The 15,534-nt window shown below is 43.6% G+C and overlaps 1 protein-coding gene across 1 annotated transcript; it reads left to right on the plus strand.

Moving 5' to 3' along the window:
* The first annotated feature begins 13,408 nt into the window (after nt 1-13,408).
* LOC110525015 (tumor necrosis factor ligand superfamily member 15) lies at nt 13,409-15,045 on the plus strand. The gene is made up of 4 exons (XM_021604976.2): nt 13,409-13,787; nt 14,217-14,244; nt 14,341-14,394; nt 14,488-15,045. Exons 1-4 carry the CDS (start codon nt 13,584-13,586, stop codon nt 14,970-14,972), a joined length of 771 nt encoding a protein of 256 aa, XP_021460651.1. The 5' UTR covers nt 13,409-13,583; the 3' UTR covers nt 14,973-15,045.
* The last annotated feature ends 489 nt before the right edge of the window (nt 15,046-15,534 follow it).

Below are 15,534 nucleotides of genomic sequence, written 5' to 3' on the forward strand. Positions count from 1 at the left end.
CCAGAGCGCTCAGGACCTCAAACTGGGGTGAAGGTTCACCTTCCAACAGGACAATGACCCTAAGCTCACAGCCAAGACAATGCAGGAGTGGCTTAGGGTCAAGTCTCTGATTGTCCTTGAGTGGCCCAGCCAGAGCCCGGACCTAAAAATGGCTCTGCAGTTACACTCCACATCCGACAGAGCTTGAGAGGATCCGCACAGAAAAATAGGAGAAAATACAGGTGTGCCAAGCTTAGCGTCATACCCAAGAAGACTCAAGGCTGTAATCGCTGCCAAAGGTGCTTCAACAAAGTACTGAGTAAAGGGTCTGAATACGTATGTAAATGTGATATTTCAGTTTTTATTTTCTAAATTAGCTAAAAATTCAAAATACCTGTTTTTGATTCGTCATAATGGGGTATTGTGTGTAGATTGATGAGGAGACAAATACAATTGTATCAATTTTAGAATAAGGCTGTAATGTAACAAAATGTGGAAAAAGTCAAGGGGTCTGAATATTTTCCAAATGCACTGTATATGAGGTATATATAGTTTTGTTTACTGTGGAGGTGTGATAAAAGTCACCTTGTCCTAGAGAGATTTACACGGTTATCACGCCAGGATAAGCCTACACAAAACACAGCCCTTATTTTAAGTGTTTCTAAAATCCCCTATGGGAAAAATGAATGGAGGAAAAACGTTTTGAACCATTTCCCTGTTTGACCGCTAGGTTTTAAGGCTATTATGACTCATACTGTGGTACTATATTCAGGAGCCTGCTCTCAATGAGTGTAGACAGTCTGCTGCTGCCGCTCTGCTTATCGTCAGATGGGGCGAGGAGAGGAGGTAGGGGGCCCACGTTGGTAATTTGGGGGCTCAGCCTTGATTGGGTAATTAATTACTGGTCAATTGTGTGAGTCAGGGGCTGGACCCAAGTCCATAGGGATCCAAGAGGCAAAACATAAATTATATAAATAAACACACACACATATATATATATATATATATATATATATATATATATATATATATACATACAGTTGAAGTCAGAAGGTTACATACTTAGGTTGGAGTCATTAAAACTCGTTTTTCAACCACTCCACAAATTTAACAAACTAGTTTTGGCAAGTCGGTTAGGACATCTACTTTGTGCATGACACAAGTAATTTTTCCGACAATTGTTTACAGACAGATTATTTCACTTATAATTCACTGTTTCACAATTCCAGTGGGTCAGAAGTTTACATACAATAAGTTGACTGTGCCTTTAAAACAGCTTAGAAAATTCCAGAAAATTATGTCACAAGTTACCTGTGGTGTCTAGAAATAATTTGCCTTCTACATCATCAAAAGGAAAATCAAACTCAACATCCCAATTAGGATCTGTCAAAAAATATTTCATTCAGTTATAGAACTCTTGGGTTGTGAGATCTGGGGACCACTCGCCAACCAAGAATTCATAAAATGGTACACCCAGTTGAGACTTCTCATGCAAAAATGTACTTTCTGTGCAACGCAAAACCACAAACAATGCATGCAGAATTAGGACCAGACCCGTTAGTTATCAAAATCCAGATAAGTGCTGTTAAATTCTACAATCACCTAAAAGGAAGTGATGCCTACACATTCCATCACAAAGCCCTCACCTATAGTGAGATGAGTCCCCTCAGCCAGCTGGTTCTGAGACTCTGTTCACGAACACAAACAGAGCCCCAGGACAGATACACAATTAGAACAAACTAAATTATGAGAAAGCAAAAAGAGAACTATTTGGCACTGGAAAGAATCAACCAAAAAAACTGAGTGAATTGGAATGCTATCTGTCCCTAAACAGAGAGTATACAGTGGCAGATGCCAAGTGTTGGCTGGAGTGCTGTAAAGCTCACCGCCATTGGACTCTGGAGCAGTGGAAACGCATTCTCTGGAGTGATGAATTGCACTTCACCATCTGGGAGTTCGACGGACGAATCTGGGTTTGGCAGATGCTAGGAGAACGCTACCTACCCCAATATACAGTGCCAAATTTAAAGTTTGCAATAATGGTCTGTGGCTTTTTTTGATGGTTCGGTCCAGGAACTAGTTCCAGTGAAGGGAAATCTTAACGCTACAGCCTACATTCTAGACGATTCTGTGCTTCCAACTTTCTGGCAATAGTTTGGGAAAGGCCCTTTCCTGTTTCAGCATGACAATGCCCCCATGCACAAAGCGAGGTCCATACGGAAATGGTTTGGCGAGATCGGTGTGGAAGAACTTGACTGACCTGCACAGTGCCCTGACCTCAACTCCATTGAACACCTTTAGGATGAATTGGAACGCCGACTGCATGCAAGGCCTAATCAACCAATATCAGCGTCCAATCTCACTAATGTTCTTGTGGTTGAATGGAAGCAAGTCCCCGCAGAAATGTTCCAACATCTAGTGGAAATACTTCCCAGAAGAGTGGAGCCTGTTATGGCAGCAAAGGGGGGACTAACGGTTTTGGAATGAGATATTTCCAACCTTTGTGAATGCAATGTTTACTGTTCATTTCTCATTGTTTTTTGTTGATATTTCTTTTTCTTCTCACGTTTGTTTATTGTTTAATTTACTTGCTTTGGCAATGTAAACATGTTTCCAACACCAATAAAGCCCCTTTGAACTGAAAGAGAGAGAGGTATGGAGGTTTTCCAATACAATGTAGATGTGTGTGTTCCAGAGTAGAGAGACACACAGTATGTTGCTACTGTAATTGAAAAGTGGCAATGTCTGCTGTGGCAGGTGAGAAAGTGCAAGTTACCTGAATGTTTTTATATTGTGTTGGCTTTTTAATTTGTAATAATTTTTTATTTAACCTTTATTTAACTACTCAAGTCAGAACAAATTCTTATTTAAAATGACGGCCTACCAAAAGGCAAAAGGCCTCTTGAGTGGACGGGGGCTGGGATTTTGAAAAAAATCTCTATATATAAATATAGGACAAAACACACATCACGACAAGAGAGACAACACTACATAAAGAGAGACCTAAGACAACAACATAGCAAGGCTGTCACGATAGTTGGAAGCATACTCGGACCAACGTGCAGCGTGATCTGGGTTCCACATCTTTTTTATTTAAGGTATCCCAAATATGATCCCCAATTAGAGACAATGATAGCCAGATGCCTCTAATTGGGAATCATACCAAACACCAACATAGAAAAACTAAACTAGAACTCCACGTAGAAAATAATAACTAGAAACAAAAACAGTCACGCCCTGACCTATTCTACCATAGAAAATGAGGGCTCTCTATGGTCAGGACGTGACAGTACCCCCTTCCCCCCCAAAGGTGCGGACTCCAGCCGCAAAACCTGAAACCAAAAGGGAGGGTTGGGGGGGGGTGTCTAGTGTCGGTAGCGGCTTTGGTGCGGGGCGAAGGACCCGCTCATCACGCGGATCCGCCAACATCGGGGGCGGCTCTGGTGCGAGACGAAGAACCCGCTCAGCTCGCGGATCCAGCCATGGACCCGGGCTGAACACTGTGCCTGGACTGGACCTCGGTATCAAGGAATGCTCCTGCCATAGAGTGGGACTGGACACCAGATCTGAACTGGATATCATTGCAGGAGAAGGCTCCGGCCATGGAGCTGGACTGGACGCCGCGCCTGGACTGGGCATCGACGCAGGGGAAGGCTCCCGCCATGGAGTGGGACTGGACGCTGTGCCTGGACTGGGCACCAACGCAGAAGAAGACTGGCCTTGGAGCTGGACTGGACGCCGTGCTTAGACTGGGCATCGGCGCAAGGGAAGGCTCCGGCCATGGAGCTGGAGGTTCCGGATCGTTGACCGTCGCAGGATGTTCTGGACCGTTGACCGTCGCAGGAGGTTCCGGGACCGTTGACCGTCGCAGGAGGTTCCGGACCGTGGACATTCTCAGGAGGTTCCGGACCGTGGACCGTCTCAGGAGGTTCCGGACCGTGGACCGTCGCCAGAAACTCTGGACTGGGACTCGTCACCGGAAGCTTTGGACTGTGAGAACCATCGCCGGAAGCTCTGGACTGGGGACCGTCGCCGGAAGCTCTGGACTGGGGAGGCGCACTGGAGACCTGATGCGTAGTGCCGGCACAGGATGCACCGGACTGGGAAGGCGCACTGGAGGGAGAGTGCGAGGAGCAGGCACAGGACGTACTGGACTAGGGACACGCACTTCAGGGAGAGTGCGAGGAGGAGACAACTGATGTACCGGACTGGAGAGGTGCACTTGAGGCCAGAAGCGTGGAACCAGCACAGGTTGCATCAGACTGCTAATCGGATCCTCTGGATGTTGAGCAGAACACACTTGCACAACATCTCTCTCATTTCACTCTCTCTCAACTTCACCATTGCCTCCCTGACAGTCTCTGGCTCTTCCCTCTGCTCAGCCGCCAGCTCCATGTGCCCCCACTTGGGGTTGTCCTTGGGATTTCTGTAGCCGTGAACCCTGTTGTCGTCACTGTCCTCCATAATCTCCTTCCGTCTGTTGCCAAGGAAGGGTTTCGCATCTCCCCATCACTTCTTCCCATGTCCAGAAATCCTCTCCTCTTTGTGCAAGCTGCTTGGTCCTGGTTTGATGGGATATTCTGTCACGTTCTTTTGAAGCATACTTGGACCAACGTGCAGCGTGATCTGGGTTCCACATCTTTTTTATTTAAGGTAAGTGAACCACACAACAAAACAATAAAGAATAAACAAAATGTGACGACAATAGTGTACTAACATGCAACTACACATAAACACAAAACAATATCCCATAACACACAGGTGGATTTTTTTTTACTTAAATATGATCCCCAATTAGAGACAACGATAGCCAGCTGCCTCTAATTGGGAATCATATCAAACACCAACATAGAAAAACTAAACTAGAACCCTACATAGAAAATAATAACTAGAAAACCCCCCAGTCACGCCCTGATCTACTCTACCATAGAAAATAAGGGCTCTCTGTGGTCAGGACGTGACAAAAGCAGCAACACATGACAACAACATGGTAGCAGCACAAAACATGGTACAAACATTATTGGACACAGACAACAGCACAAAGAGCAAGAAGGTAGAGACAACAATGATTCAGACAAAGCAGCCTCAACTGTCAGTAAGAGTGTTCATGATTGAGTCTTTGAATGAAGACATTGAGATAAAACTGTCCAGTTTGAGTGTTTGTTGCAGCTCGTTCCAGTCTCTGGAGGATGAGGGCTGGGGTAGATATCTCAGATAGGGGGGAGTGAGGCCTAAGAGGGTTTTATAAATAAGCATCAACCAGTGGGTCTTGCGACAGGTATACAGAGATGACCACTTTACAGAGGAGTATAGAGTGCAGTGATATAAGGAGCATTGGCGGCAAATCTGATTGCAGAATGGTAAAGAACATCTAGCCGCTCGAGAGCACCCTTACCTGCCGATCTATAAAGTATGTTTCCGTAATCTAGCATGGGTAGGATGGTCATCTGAATCAGGGTTAGTTTGGCAGCTGGGGTGAAGGAGGAGCGATTACGATAGAGGAAACCAAGTCTAGATTTAACTTTAGCCTGCAGCTCTGATATGTGCTTAGAGAAGGACAGTGTACCATCTCGCCATACTCCCAAGTACTTGTATGAGGTGACTACCTCAAGCTCTAAACTCGCAGAGGTAGTAATCACACATGTGGTGTGGGGAGAGGGGCATTCTTCTTACCAAACCACATGACCTTTGTTTTGGAGGTGTTCAGAACAAGGTTAAGGGTAGAGAAAGCTTGTTGGACACTAAGAAAGCCAGCTGAGGGGCCAGCTGAGTATAAGACTGTATCGTCTGCATTTAAATGGATGAGAGCGCTTCCTACTGTCCGAGCTATGTTGTTGATGGGGCCTAGGATTGAGCCTTGGGGTAGTCCCTTCGTGACAGGCAGTGGCTGAGACAGCAGATTTTCTGACTTTATACACTGCACTCTTTGAGAGAGGTAGTTAGCAAACCAGGCCAAAGACACCTTAGAGAAACCAATACTCTTTAGCCGGCCCACAAGAATGGAATGGTCTACCGTATGAAAAGCTTTGGCCAAGTATATAAATATCAGGACAACATTGCTTCGAATCAAGGGCAATGGTGACATCACACAGTACAAAGACTCTATAAGGTTCCCAATGTTGCTGCAGCTGATCACTTTGTGATACTGTAGTTTGTCCGCCATGAACTGGAGGTTAGCTTAGGTTTTGCAGAGGCCTGTGTCTCATATCTTGGACTATTGGCTTCCAACCTTTTTCCTTCCAGCAAGTATTCGACTTCTCATTCCTGTTGCAGACGGTGAGGAAGGGGTATCAGGGAGTGGATCAGGGGCAAATAAGTTAGGGGCAGGTATATTGGCCTCATGTTCTGGCTGCTATTCATCTGGTAACTGAGGTGGTGTGTTGCCTGATAGGTAGGTCTCCATTGCAACTGTTCTATTTAAAGTCTGTCTTCTATTCCATTGGTTGCATTTCTATTGCCTTCTCTTGCTGCTTTGTTCTCACTTTGTAAGCTCAGAGATAATTTTCATTTCTCCCTTCTCTTTCAGTATCTCTCCCTGTCTTTTTGCAGATGTTCCTGGTATTTATATGTGTGTGACATCTATTTCTCTGTGCTGTTTCATGTGACATCTTCTAATTAAATTAATTTAAAACATGATTAAATAAGCCTAAAACAAAAGAAAGTACATTCTGTCATTACCAATACAGTTCAAGTTTGTGATAGAAATGACTGGGATCTAAATGACGCTTCTACAGTTTTTGGAGAAAAATGACAGACTGCTTAGCATGTTTTGGCTAGTATTCCAGCTAGCATATAGTTAGCTAGCATACACTAAATATATCAAATATACTTTTTTCATGTTATTATTCTACCACAAATTAAAGAAATTAAAGCCTGTTTGGAAATGACTGACAATAAAAATATTCTCGACAAAAGCAATATTTACCTACATTTTTCCTCAACTTCTGGACATCACATCTGGAACAACTGTCTGTTGCAGCCATGTGCTTCAGAGTCACAATAAGTTTCCATGTTAACTAAATTAACATTCTCTTGACAAAACATTATTTAGTGAGGTATAGGTCCTCAGTGGTGGAAATGACACCACTAACAAAGGACAGGTATATTTTGTGTAAAAAACAATACAAAGGGCATACTCACAATAAATATTGATATAGATTTTATTTAATAGACTCTTTCTCTAGTAGATAACATTATATAATTAAGCAATAAGGCCCGAGGGGGTGCTGTATATGGCCAATATACCATGGCTAAGGGCTGTTCTTATGCACGACACAATGCAGAGTTCCTGGACACAGCCCTTAGCCATAGTATATTAGACATATATCACAAACCCCTGAGGTGCCTTATTGCTATTATAAACTGGTTACCAACGTAATTAGAGCAGTAAAAATAAGTGTTTTGTCATACCTGTGGTATTGCTGTCAGCCAATCAGCATTCAGGGCTCAAACCACCCAGTGTAATTATTCATGTTTTCTCCAAGAAAAACTCAAAAGGGTCAGGGACAAGGGCAAAATATAAAATGCATCTGAAATGTTACTAAACTACTTAGTGTTAAAACATTTGGGGTGATTGTAGTGTGAACTGAACACATAAAGTCCAAGAAATTGACCCTGAGGACATATAATTGCCCGTAGTTGCAGAATCACCCTAATACTGCTGTAGAATGAATTGCAGCCAGTGGGTCAAACAAACAACTAAAATGAATGAATCACTCAGAAAAACGAATTGTTTGTCTTGGAATTCCCCCCAGGTGTCAGGTGACAGACAGCTTCATGAATAGATGGTATAATGTTTAGGTCTATTGAATGGTCTAGCCTAGGTTCCCATATGTGATCAATTTCTAATGTTTAAACAGGAAGTTAAGGTATCAATGGCCACAAACTACACTGAAACTCACAGATTAGGACAACACCTTCACATGAAACCCTGAATGTAGGTGGAACCAGTGGCGTCATTAGGCCTGGGCTTCCAGGGCTTCAGCCCCTGATATTTTTCATCCAGCCCAGAACCTTTTTTTTTCAGTCTGGTATGAGTTTCCATAAACACACATCACTTGTGCTAGGCAGTATTTTTTTTTAATGTTTTACTGACATTTTTACTAGTATTATTTTTTTTTTCCTCTGCTAATTATGTCTAAACCCATGCCTACAATTTATGTTCATAAAATCAGATTTTAAGCCTAACCCTAACCTTAGCCCGAACCTTAACCACACTGCTAACCTTAACATTTTTGTAGCCAATTTTGACTCTGTCTGTGGAATCTTACTCTGGGGCTGTGTTATCTAGCAGGAACCCAGTAGTAGGCACTGCAAGAAGCCCCTTGAGTGGCACGGTAGCTGCTGAGATTGGCCAAGATTTCACAATGCAGTGGACTGCTCACGTCGATTGACCCCCTCTCCCACACATGAAGCACATAAGATGTCAATAGGCAGTTCATTTTGCATCACCCGGTGGCTCAGGTGAGTGGAGTTTATACATTGTAAACCATTCAATTGGTCTTTAAGTGAAATCTCCACCCACCTGGCGCACTGGGCAATCCAAAACGAATGTCATCATTCAGCAAAATGCCTATCACTCGGTCAGAATCTGCAGTATAGCACTGAGCAAAGTGTGATAAATTTAATTTTTGTCTTAATCTGTTGTTGTCTAGTACTGTATTTTTGCTAGCTAGAGCCATCTATTTTAAGTGCTGACTGCCTTCCCAGTAGACTACTTTGTGTGTGAACTGCTGACTGCTCATAACAAGCAGATTATTGTTGACACATCAACCAGGATTAAAGGGCAGTGCAATTTGTGACTGTTGTTGTTTTTGTAATCAGTGGCTGTGTTGGAGGGGAGGGGTTTCTCCTGTCCTATTAGTACTTTAGTCTCCTCTGTTTTAGCAGCAGCAGTTGTGACAGTGATGGTCTCGTTGCCAAAGCAAAGACAGTTCTGCCAAGTTGTTCTGCAGGGTTATTGGAGGAAGGAAAGAGAGGAAGGCTCCACACCACTCTCTCACTTGTTTATCTTACATAGTTATTTTCAAATGATCTAACTTTGCTCTTTGGTAGCTCTGGCAACTATGTGTGTGTTTTCTATACTTGTTCGCTCCTCTCCCTGTAGGTTTTACAGACGCTCCCCACCCCTTGGCTGCAACCCTTCTAAGTTAGTGTACCCTGTGCACACAACCCATGTGGAATTCCTGCTCTTTGGCAGCATTTGGAACTGCCGATCTACGGTCAAGAACGCTGAGTTCATCTCAGCCTATGCTGCCCTTCAGTCCCTTTACTTTTTGGCCCTTACAGAGACATGGATCACCCCAGAGAACAGGACTACTCGAGCTTCTCTCACTTCATCTGATGACTGTATGTTTTCTCTAATAGTCTGAGAGCATCTATTCGCTGCAGTGGTGGCACAGGACTACTAATTTCTCCTAAGTGGAGAATTTCTCATTTCTCCCTCACACATCTGTCCCTCTCCTCATTTCAACTCCATGCGGTCACTGTCAATGATCCACTCAAGCTTAACATTGTAGTCATCTATCGCCCACAAGGTGGCCTTAGAGAGTTCTTCAATGAGCTTGACACCTTGATAAGCAAATTTCCTGACGATGGCCCACTGCTATTCGTACTTGGTGACTTCAACCTCCCAACATATGCCTTCAATTAATTTATTTCCATCACTCTCTTTCGCATCCTTACCTCTTTTGACCTCACCCTTTCCCAGTCCCCTCCCACTAACAAGGCAGGCAATACACTTGACTTCATCTTTACTAGAGGCTGTCACCTACTAATCTTACTGCAACCCCCCTCCGGGTCTCTGGTCACTACTTTGTTTCCTGTTCTGTCTCCCTTTCCTCCAATACTTCTCCCCCAGGTCTTCTGAGTCTACCTCTTCGACCCTACTCTCCTCTCTTTCCGCATCCTATGACTCGTCTCCTGTCCTCCCGGCCGGCTCGGCCCTCCCTTCCTCCTCCATGACTGAGTGACTTATTGCGAACTTACAGAACAGGGCTACGGGCAGCTGAGCGAAAATGGAGGAAAACAACATTTCCGGAGGACATCCTTTCACTCTTTCCTCCCAACCTTCTCATCCTCTGTATCTGCTGCTAAAGCCACTTTCTATCATTCTAAATTTCAAGCTTCTTCCTCTAACCCTAGGAAACTATTTTCCTCCTCCTTCTCCTCCACCCTTCCCCCTCCTTTCTCCCTCTCTGCGGATGACTTTGTCAACTATAAGGTGGACAACATCCACTCCTCACTCACTCAGCCAAGTCCACTGTTCCCACTAACACAGAATTACCCTATGCCTTGAACTCTTTCACCCTTCTCTCTCCAGATGAAATCCTGCAACTAGTGAGGACCGGCCGCCCAATAACCTGCCCACTCGACCCCATCCTCTGGTCTGGGGAGTTACCTTCTCTCAGTCCTTACTCCTTCACCAACTCATACCTGGCCACTGGCTGTGTACACTCTGACTTTCAAATTGGCCCAAGTCGCTCCCTTCCTCAAGAAATCAACACTCAACGACTCTGACGTTAAAAACTACAGACCGGTATCCCTTCTGTCTTTTCTTAGTGGAGCATGCTGTCTCTGACAAACTTTCTTGCTATCTCTCTCAGAACGCTCTTCTTGACCCTAACCAGTCAGTCTTCATGACAGGTCACTCAACCAAGACTGCTCTTTTCTGTGTCACAGAGGTTCTGCACCCTGCCAAAGCTGACACTCTCCTCTGTTCTTATCCTCATAGCTCTATCGGCTGCCTTCAACACCGTGAACCATCAGATACTCCTCTCCACCTTCTTTAGGCTGGGCGTCTCAGGCTCTGCACACTCTTGAATTGCATCCTAGCAGGCAAGCCACTCCTACCAGGTGACGTGGAGAGGATCTGTGTCTGCACCACATGCTCTCATTACTGGTGGCCCCCGGGGCTCTGTTCTAGGCCCTCTTCTCTCTATACACCAAGTCACTCGGCTCTGTCATATCCTCACCTGGTCTCTTCTACCATTGCTATGAGGATGACGCTCAACTACTTTTCTCCTTCCCCCCTTCTGACACCCAGGTGGCGAAATGCATCTCTGTGTGACTGGCAGATATCTCAGCTTAGATGTCAACCCACCACCTCAAGCTCAACCTTGGCAAGACGAAGCTGCTCTTCCTCATGGGGAAGGCCTGCCTGCTCCAAGACCTCTCTCATGGTTGACAACTCCACGGTGTCTCCCTCCCAGAGTGCAAAGAACCTTGGTGTGACCCTGGACACCAACCTGTCATTCTATGCAAACATCAAAGCAACTCATTCCTGCAGGTTTATGCTCTACAACATCCGTAGAGTACGACCCTACCTCACACAGAACGCTGCAGCCTGGTTGGTGTTCAACCTTCCCAAGTTCTCCCATGTCACCCCACTCCACTGGCTTCCAGTCGAAGCTCGCAGCCACTACAAGACCATGGTACTTGCCTACAGAGCAGGAAGAGGAACTGCCCCTCCCTACATTAAGGCCTTGCTCAAACCCTACACCCCAACCCAAACACTCTGTTATGCCACCTCTGGTCTCTTGGCAGCTCCCACTCAGCCCAGTCCAAGCTCTACTCTGTCCTGGCACCCCAATGGTGAACTAGCTTCCCCCTGAAGCTTGAACAGCAGAGGTCCTGCACATCTTCCGTAAACACCTGAAACGCTACCTCTTCAAAGAGTATCTTAATTAATCCAATACCCCGACAAAATGTGGACACCCCTTCAAATTAGTGGATTTGCCCATTTCAGCCACACGCGTTGCTGGAAGCAATGTCAGCAGAATAACTGCTTGTCAGGAGCTTCATGAAATGGGTTTCCATGGCTGAGCAGCCACACACAAGCCTAAGATTACCATGTGCAATGCCAAGCGTTTGTTGGACTGGTGTAAAGCTTGCTGCCATTGGACTCTGGAGCAGTGGAAACGCGTTCTCTGGAGTGATGAATCACGCTTCTTCATCTGACAGTCTGACGGACAAATCTAGGTTTGGCGGATGCCAGGAGAACGCTACCTGCCCGAATGCATAGTGCCAACTGTAAAGTTTGGTGGAGGAGGAATAATGATCTGGGGCTGTTTTTCATGATTCGATGATTGATTTGATTTGATTTGAAGAGAAACACACCAGACAACAAGCAGAGACAGCAACAGAAGACTAGGATATGATGGAGAGGGACACCAGAAGAACAGAACAGGCCATAACAACAGAAGAGGATAGACAAAGGAGACAGTAAAAAGCAAGAACCTAAGACAGGAAACAGATGAAAAGAAAGACAGCAACAGACAAGATACAGCAAAAGTGACAGAAGAGATGGAGAGAGAACAAAGTGTGGATGAGCACACAGTAGACAGTATCACTACAAGCTGCTCCATAGATTCTAATTAGTTTGATTTATTTGCAAAACAAATGATAACAGGTGAAATGCAGACAGTGAAAAACTATAACATGGTTTCCAAAGAATTTCCAGGTGAGGTGAAAAGGCCTGTAAAATTACCATTAAACAATTGTTTACTTTTACAGTTTTTACAACCAGGGCAGGGTAAGAGAGGAGGGTAGACAAGAGACAGCAATACAGAAGACTGTGAGACAGCAACAGAAGAGGGCAGACAAGAGAGACAGCAACAGAAGACACAGAAAAAGTGATGGAGAGAGGAAGAGGAGTGAGCACACAGTAGACTGTATCACTTAAAGCTGCTCTATGGATTCTAACTAGTGTGTGCATGTGTGTGAGAGAGAGGGTGTTTCGGTACTGTGTGATTCTTTAATAAATTTAGCTTATTGGGCAGGTCAAGTTGTTGAATGGTATGGAGGTTTTTGACAATACACTGTAGACAGTGGTGTAAAGTACTTAAGTAAATATACTTTAAAGTACTACTTAAGTAGATTTTTGGGCCTGTACTTGTATTTTACTATTCATATTTTTGACTACTTTAACTTCACTAAACAAAATTCTGTACTTTTTACTCCATACATTTTCCATGACACCCAAAAGTACTCGACAGGAAAATGGTCTAATTCACACGCTTTTCAAGAGAACATCCCTGGTCATCCTTACTGTGTCTGATCTGGCGGACTCAATAAACACATGCTTTGTTTGTAAATAAATAAAAAATATACAAAATGTGGCCGTCTGCTTTGCTTAATATAAGGAATTGGTTTATACTTTTATTTTTACATTTGATACTTAAGTATATTTAAAACCAAATACTTTTAGACTTTTACTCAAGTAGTATTTTACTGGGTGACTTTCACTTTTACTTGAGTAATTTTCTATGAAGGTATCTTTATTTTTACTCAAGTATGACAATTGTGTACTATTTCCACAACTGACTGTAGATGTTTGTATTCCAGAGTAGAGAGTGTTCCAGAGTAGAGACCTACAGTAGCTACTGTAATTAAGTACTGGAACTGTCTGCTGTGGCAGGTACGAAGGTGCCAGTTACGCGAGAAATATCTTCTCTCAGCCGGGGGAGGATCCCCCAGACCTCCCTACTGGTTTGGGGCTAAACTCCGAATGTTTTCAAATCCTAGAAACGCCCCTGGGTGCAACGTGGGCGACAACATTGATATAAATCGGACTTGAATGTCAAAATCCATTGAGTACTCCCTACATGCTGATCATGACAGCTGCTTTCGCTGAGGCAGTTTGCTGTGAGATCCCTGCGGAGAGTGACAGGAGTCGTTATGCCCGAGTGAACCGCAGAGACAAAGGGCGGCCAATGTGCCTCACTCGGTTCGCTGCGCTTGTCTCTTTACTTCTGTCTTGTTTGGTACTCTTGCTAAACGTATATCATCATAAAGCAGCAGACTACCAGGTGAGCTTCTCATTCAACAGCGCACAAGTGTTATTCGATTAAATCAACCTGTTACCTGCAAATAATCCCGATTCAGAATAATTTATGGATAGTGTTGTGTGTGGTTAGAAACGAAACTGGTACAGTAGCCTACAGTAAATGTGTATAATTATTAGAGAGCCAACATCAGAACACGCTTGTCATTCTAATTGTGGTAATACTTGGGGACTGTATTTAGATCAATATATATATATATTTAACCTCGCTATGGAACTCCCAATCATAGCCGGTTGTGATTCAGCCTGGAATCAAACCAGGGTGTCTTTAGTGACACCTCAAGAACTGAGATGCAGTGCCTTAGACCGCTGTGCCACTTGGGAGCCAAATCAAATACATTTTTAAGAGATTATGCTCATAAAATCTTAATGGATCTTGTGTTTTTATTTGTAGCACACTTCAGCTGGAGGTGATTCTATGGGTAAATTATTATTATGAATATGGTTATGATAATCTAATCATCATCATCATTATCATCATCATCATCATCATCACTGTCTATTTTATCCCACCATAGGTGGCGTTCAACAGCAGCAGCAAATTGAAAACAATCTAAGTGCCCATCTGACAGGTACAATTATGATACACACACACACTATTCCTTGAAAGACCAATCATTAAGACTAAGCTAAAAAAGTAATGGCCTCTCTTGTCTCTCCTCCAGCTCCATACTCATTTAATCATTCAAAAGTGATATACCTTGAATGGGAGTACAACCTTGGACTTGCTCACCTTAGCGGCTTTAAGTATCATGACTGCGACCTCATCGTGCTCAATGATGGCATGTACATGGTTTACCTGCAGATCACGTTCCGAAGCCCTGGTCACTTTGTGTGTAACGAGGAGGAATCAGGTTTCATCCTCACCCAAAAAGTAATCCTGTTTGCAAAGGGCTACCAAAAAAACAGAGACCTGCTAACAGCATCTGACACAGTGGACTGCATTCCCAAATCGAATGACTGTCAGCCAACTGGTTCAGAGGGCTGCAAGGAGGAGTCAGGGACTCAGTACTGGGAAAAGTCTCTCTGCACGTCCGGGGTGTTTAAACTAAAAGCTGGGGACAGGCTCAGAGTGAGGAAGGGGGACAGGTACCATGAGCTGATGCTGCTTCAAGAAGACAGGACATTTTTTGGGGCACATCTCATTTGATGTTGTTCCCCAGAAACAACAGGTGCAGGGATAATAATGGACTTATATATATATATATATATATAGCAGTATAAATAAATAAAAATAATAATAATAACATTTAATATATATATATATATATATATATTTTTTTTTTTTATTATTTTTATTTATACTGCTATATGGTTGTTTTTGATTAACTATGCCATAACTTTGTTGTTTTCTGTGTCATCTCCATGATAACCTAACTTTGTGGAAATTAGTGTAATCACTAGCCACACTTAGACAAATGAATGTCTTTCCACTGTATACTTTACTTCCTACTTGGAGTTTTAATTTTATAATTATTTCATAATGTGTGTGAGAGAGCACTTGAAGGTAATCAGTTGTATTATGCTCTCATAAAGTGTCCATAAATAACTTGTTGTTCAGTTAAACAGTGCATTAACACAGGCAGCGCAATTATGTTTCCACCAATAAGGTATTTTGACCAATCAGATCTGCTCTTTTGCCAATATCAAAGTGTCAAACAAATGTGATCATAATGTGATATAAGGAGAGGCTACTCCTTTACTCTGAAATT

This window comes from Oncorhynchus mykiss, chromosome 6 (assembly GCF_013265735.2).
Source record: "Oncorhynchus mykiss isolate Arlee chromosome 6, USDA_OmykA_1.1, whole genome shotgun sequence".
NCBI lineage: Eukaryota > Metazoa > Chordata > Actinopteri > Salmoniformes > Salmonidae > Oncorhynchus > Oncorhynchus mykiss.

Excerpts from the sequence above, each read along its gene's own strand:
- LOC110525015 (XM_021604976.2), top strand. The coding sequence starts at position 13,584 with ATGCTGATCATGACAGCTGCTTTCGCTGAGGCAGTTTGCTGTGAGATC. Across the intron at positions 13,788-14,216 it reads ATAAAGCAGCAGACTACCAG|CACACTTCAGCTGGAGGTGA; the intron begins GTGAGCTTCTCA and ends TTTTATTTGTAG. Across the intron at positions 14,395-14,487 it reads TCTAAGTGCCCATCTGACAG|CTCCATACTCATTTAATCAT; the intron begins GTACAATTATGA and ends TCTCTCCTCCAG.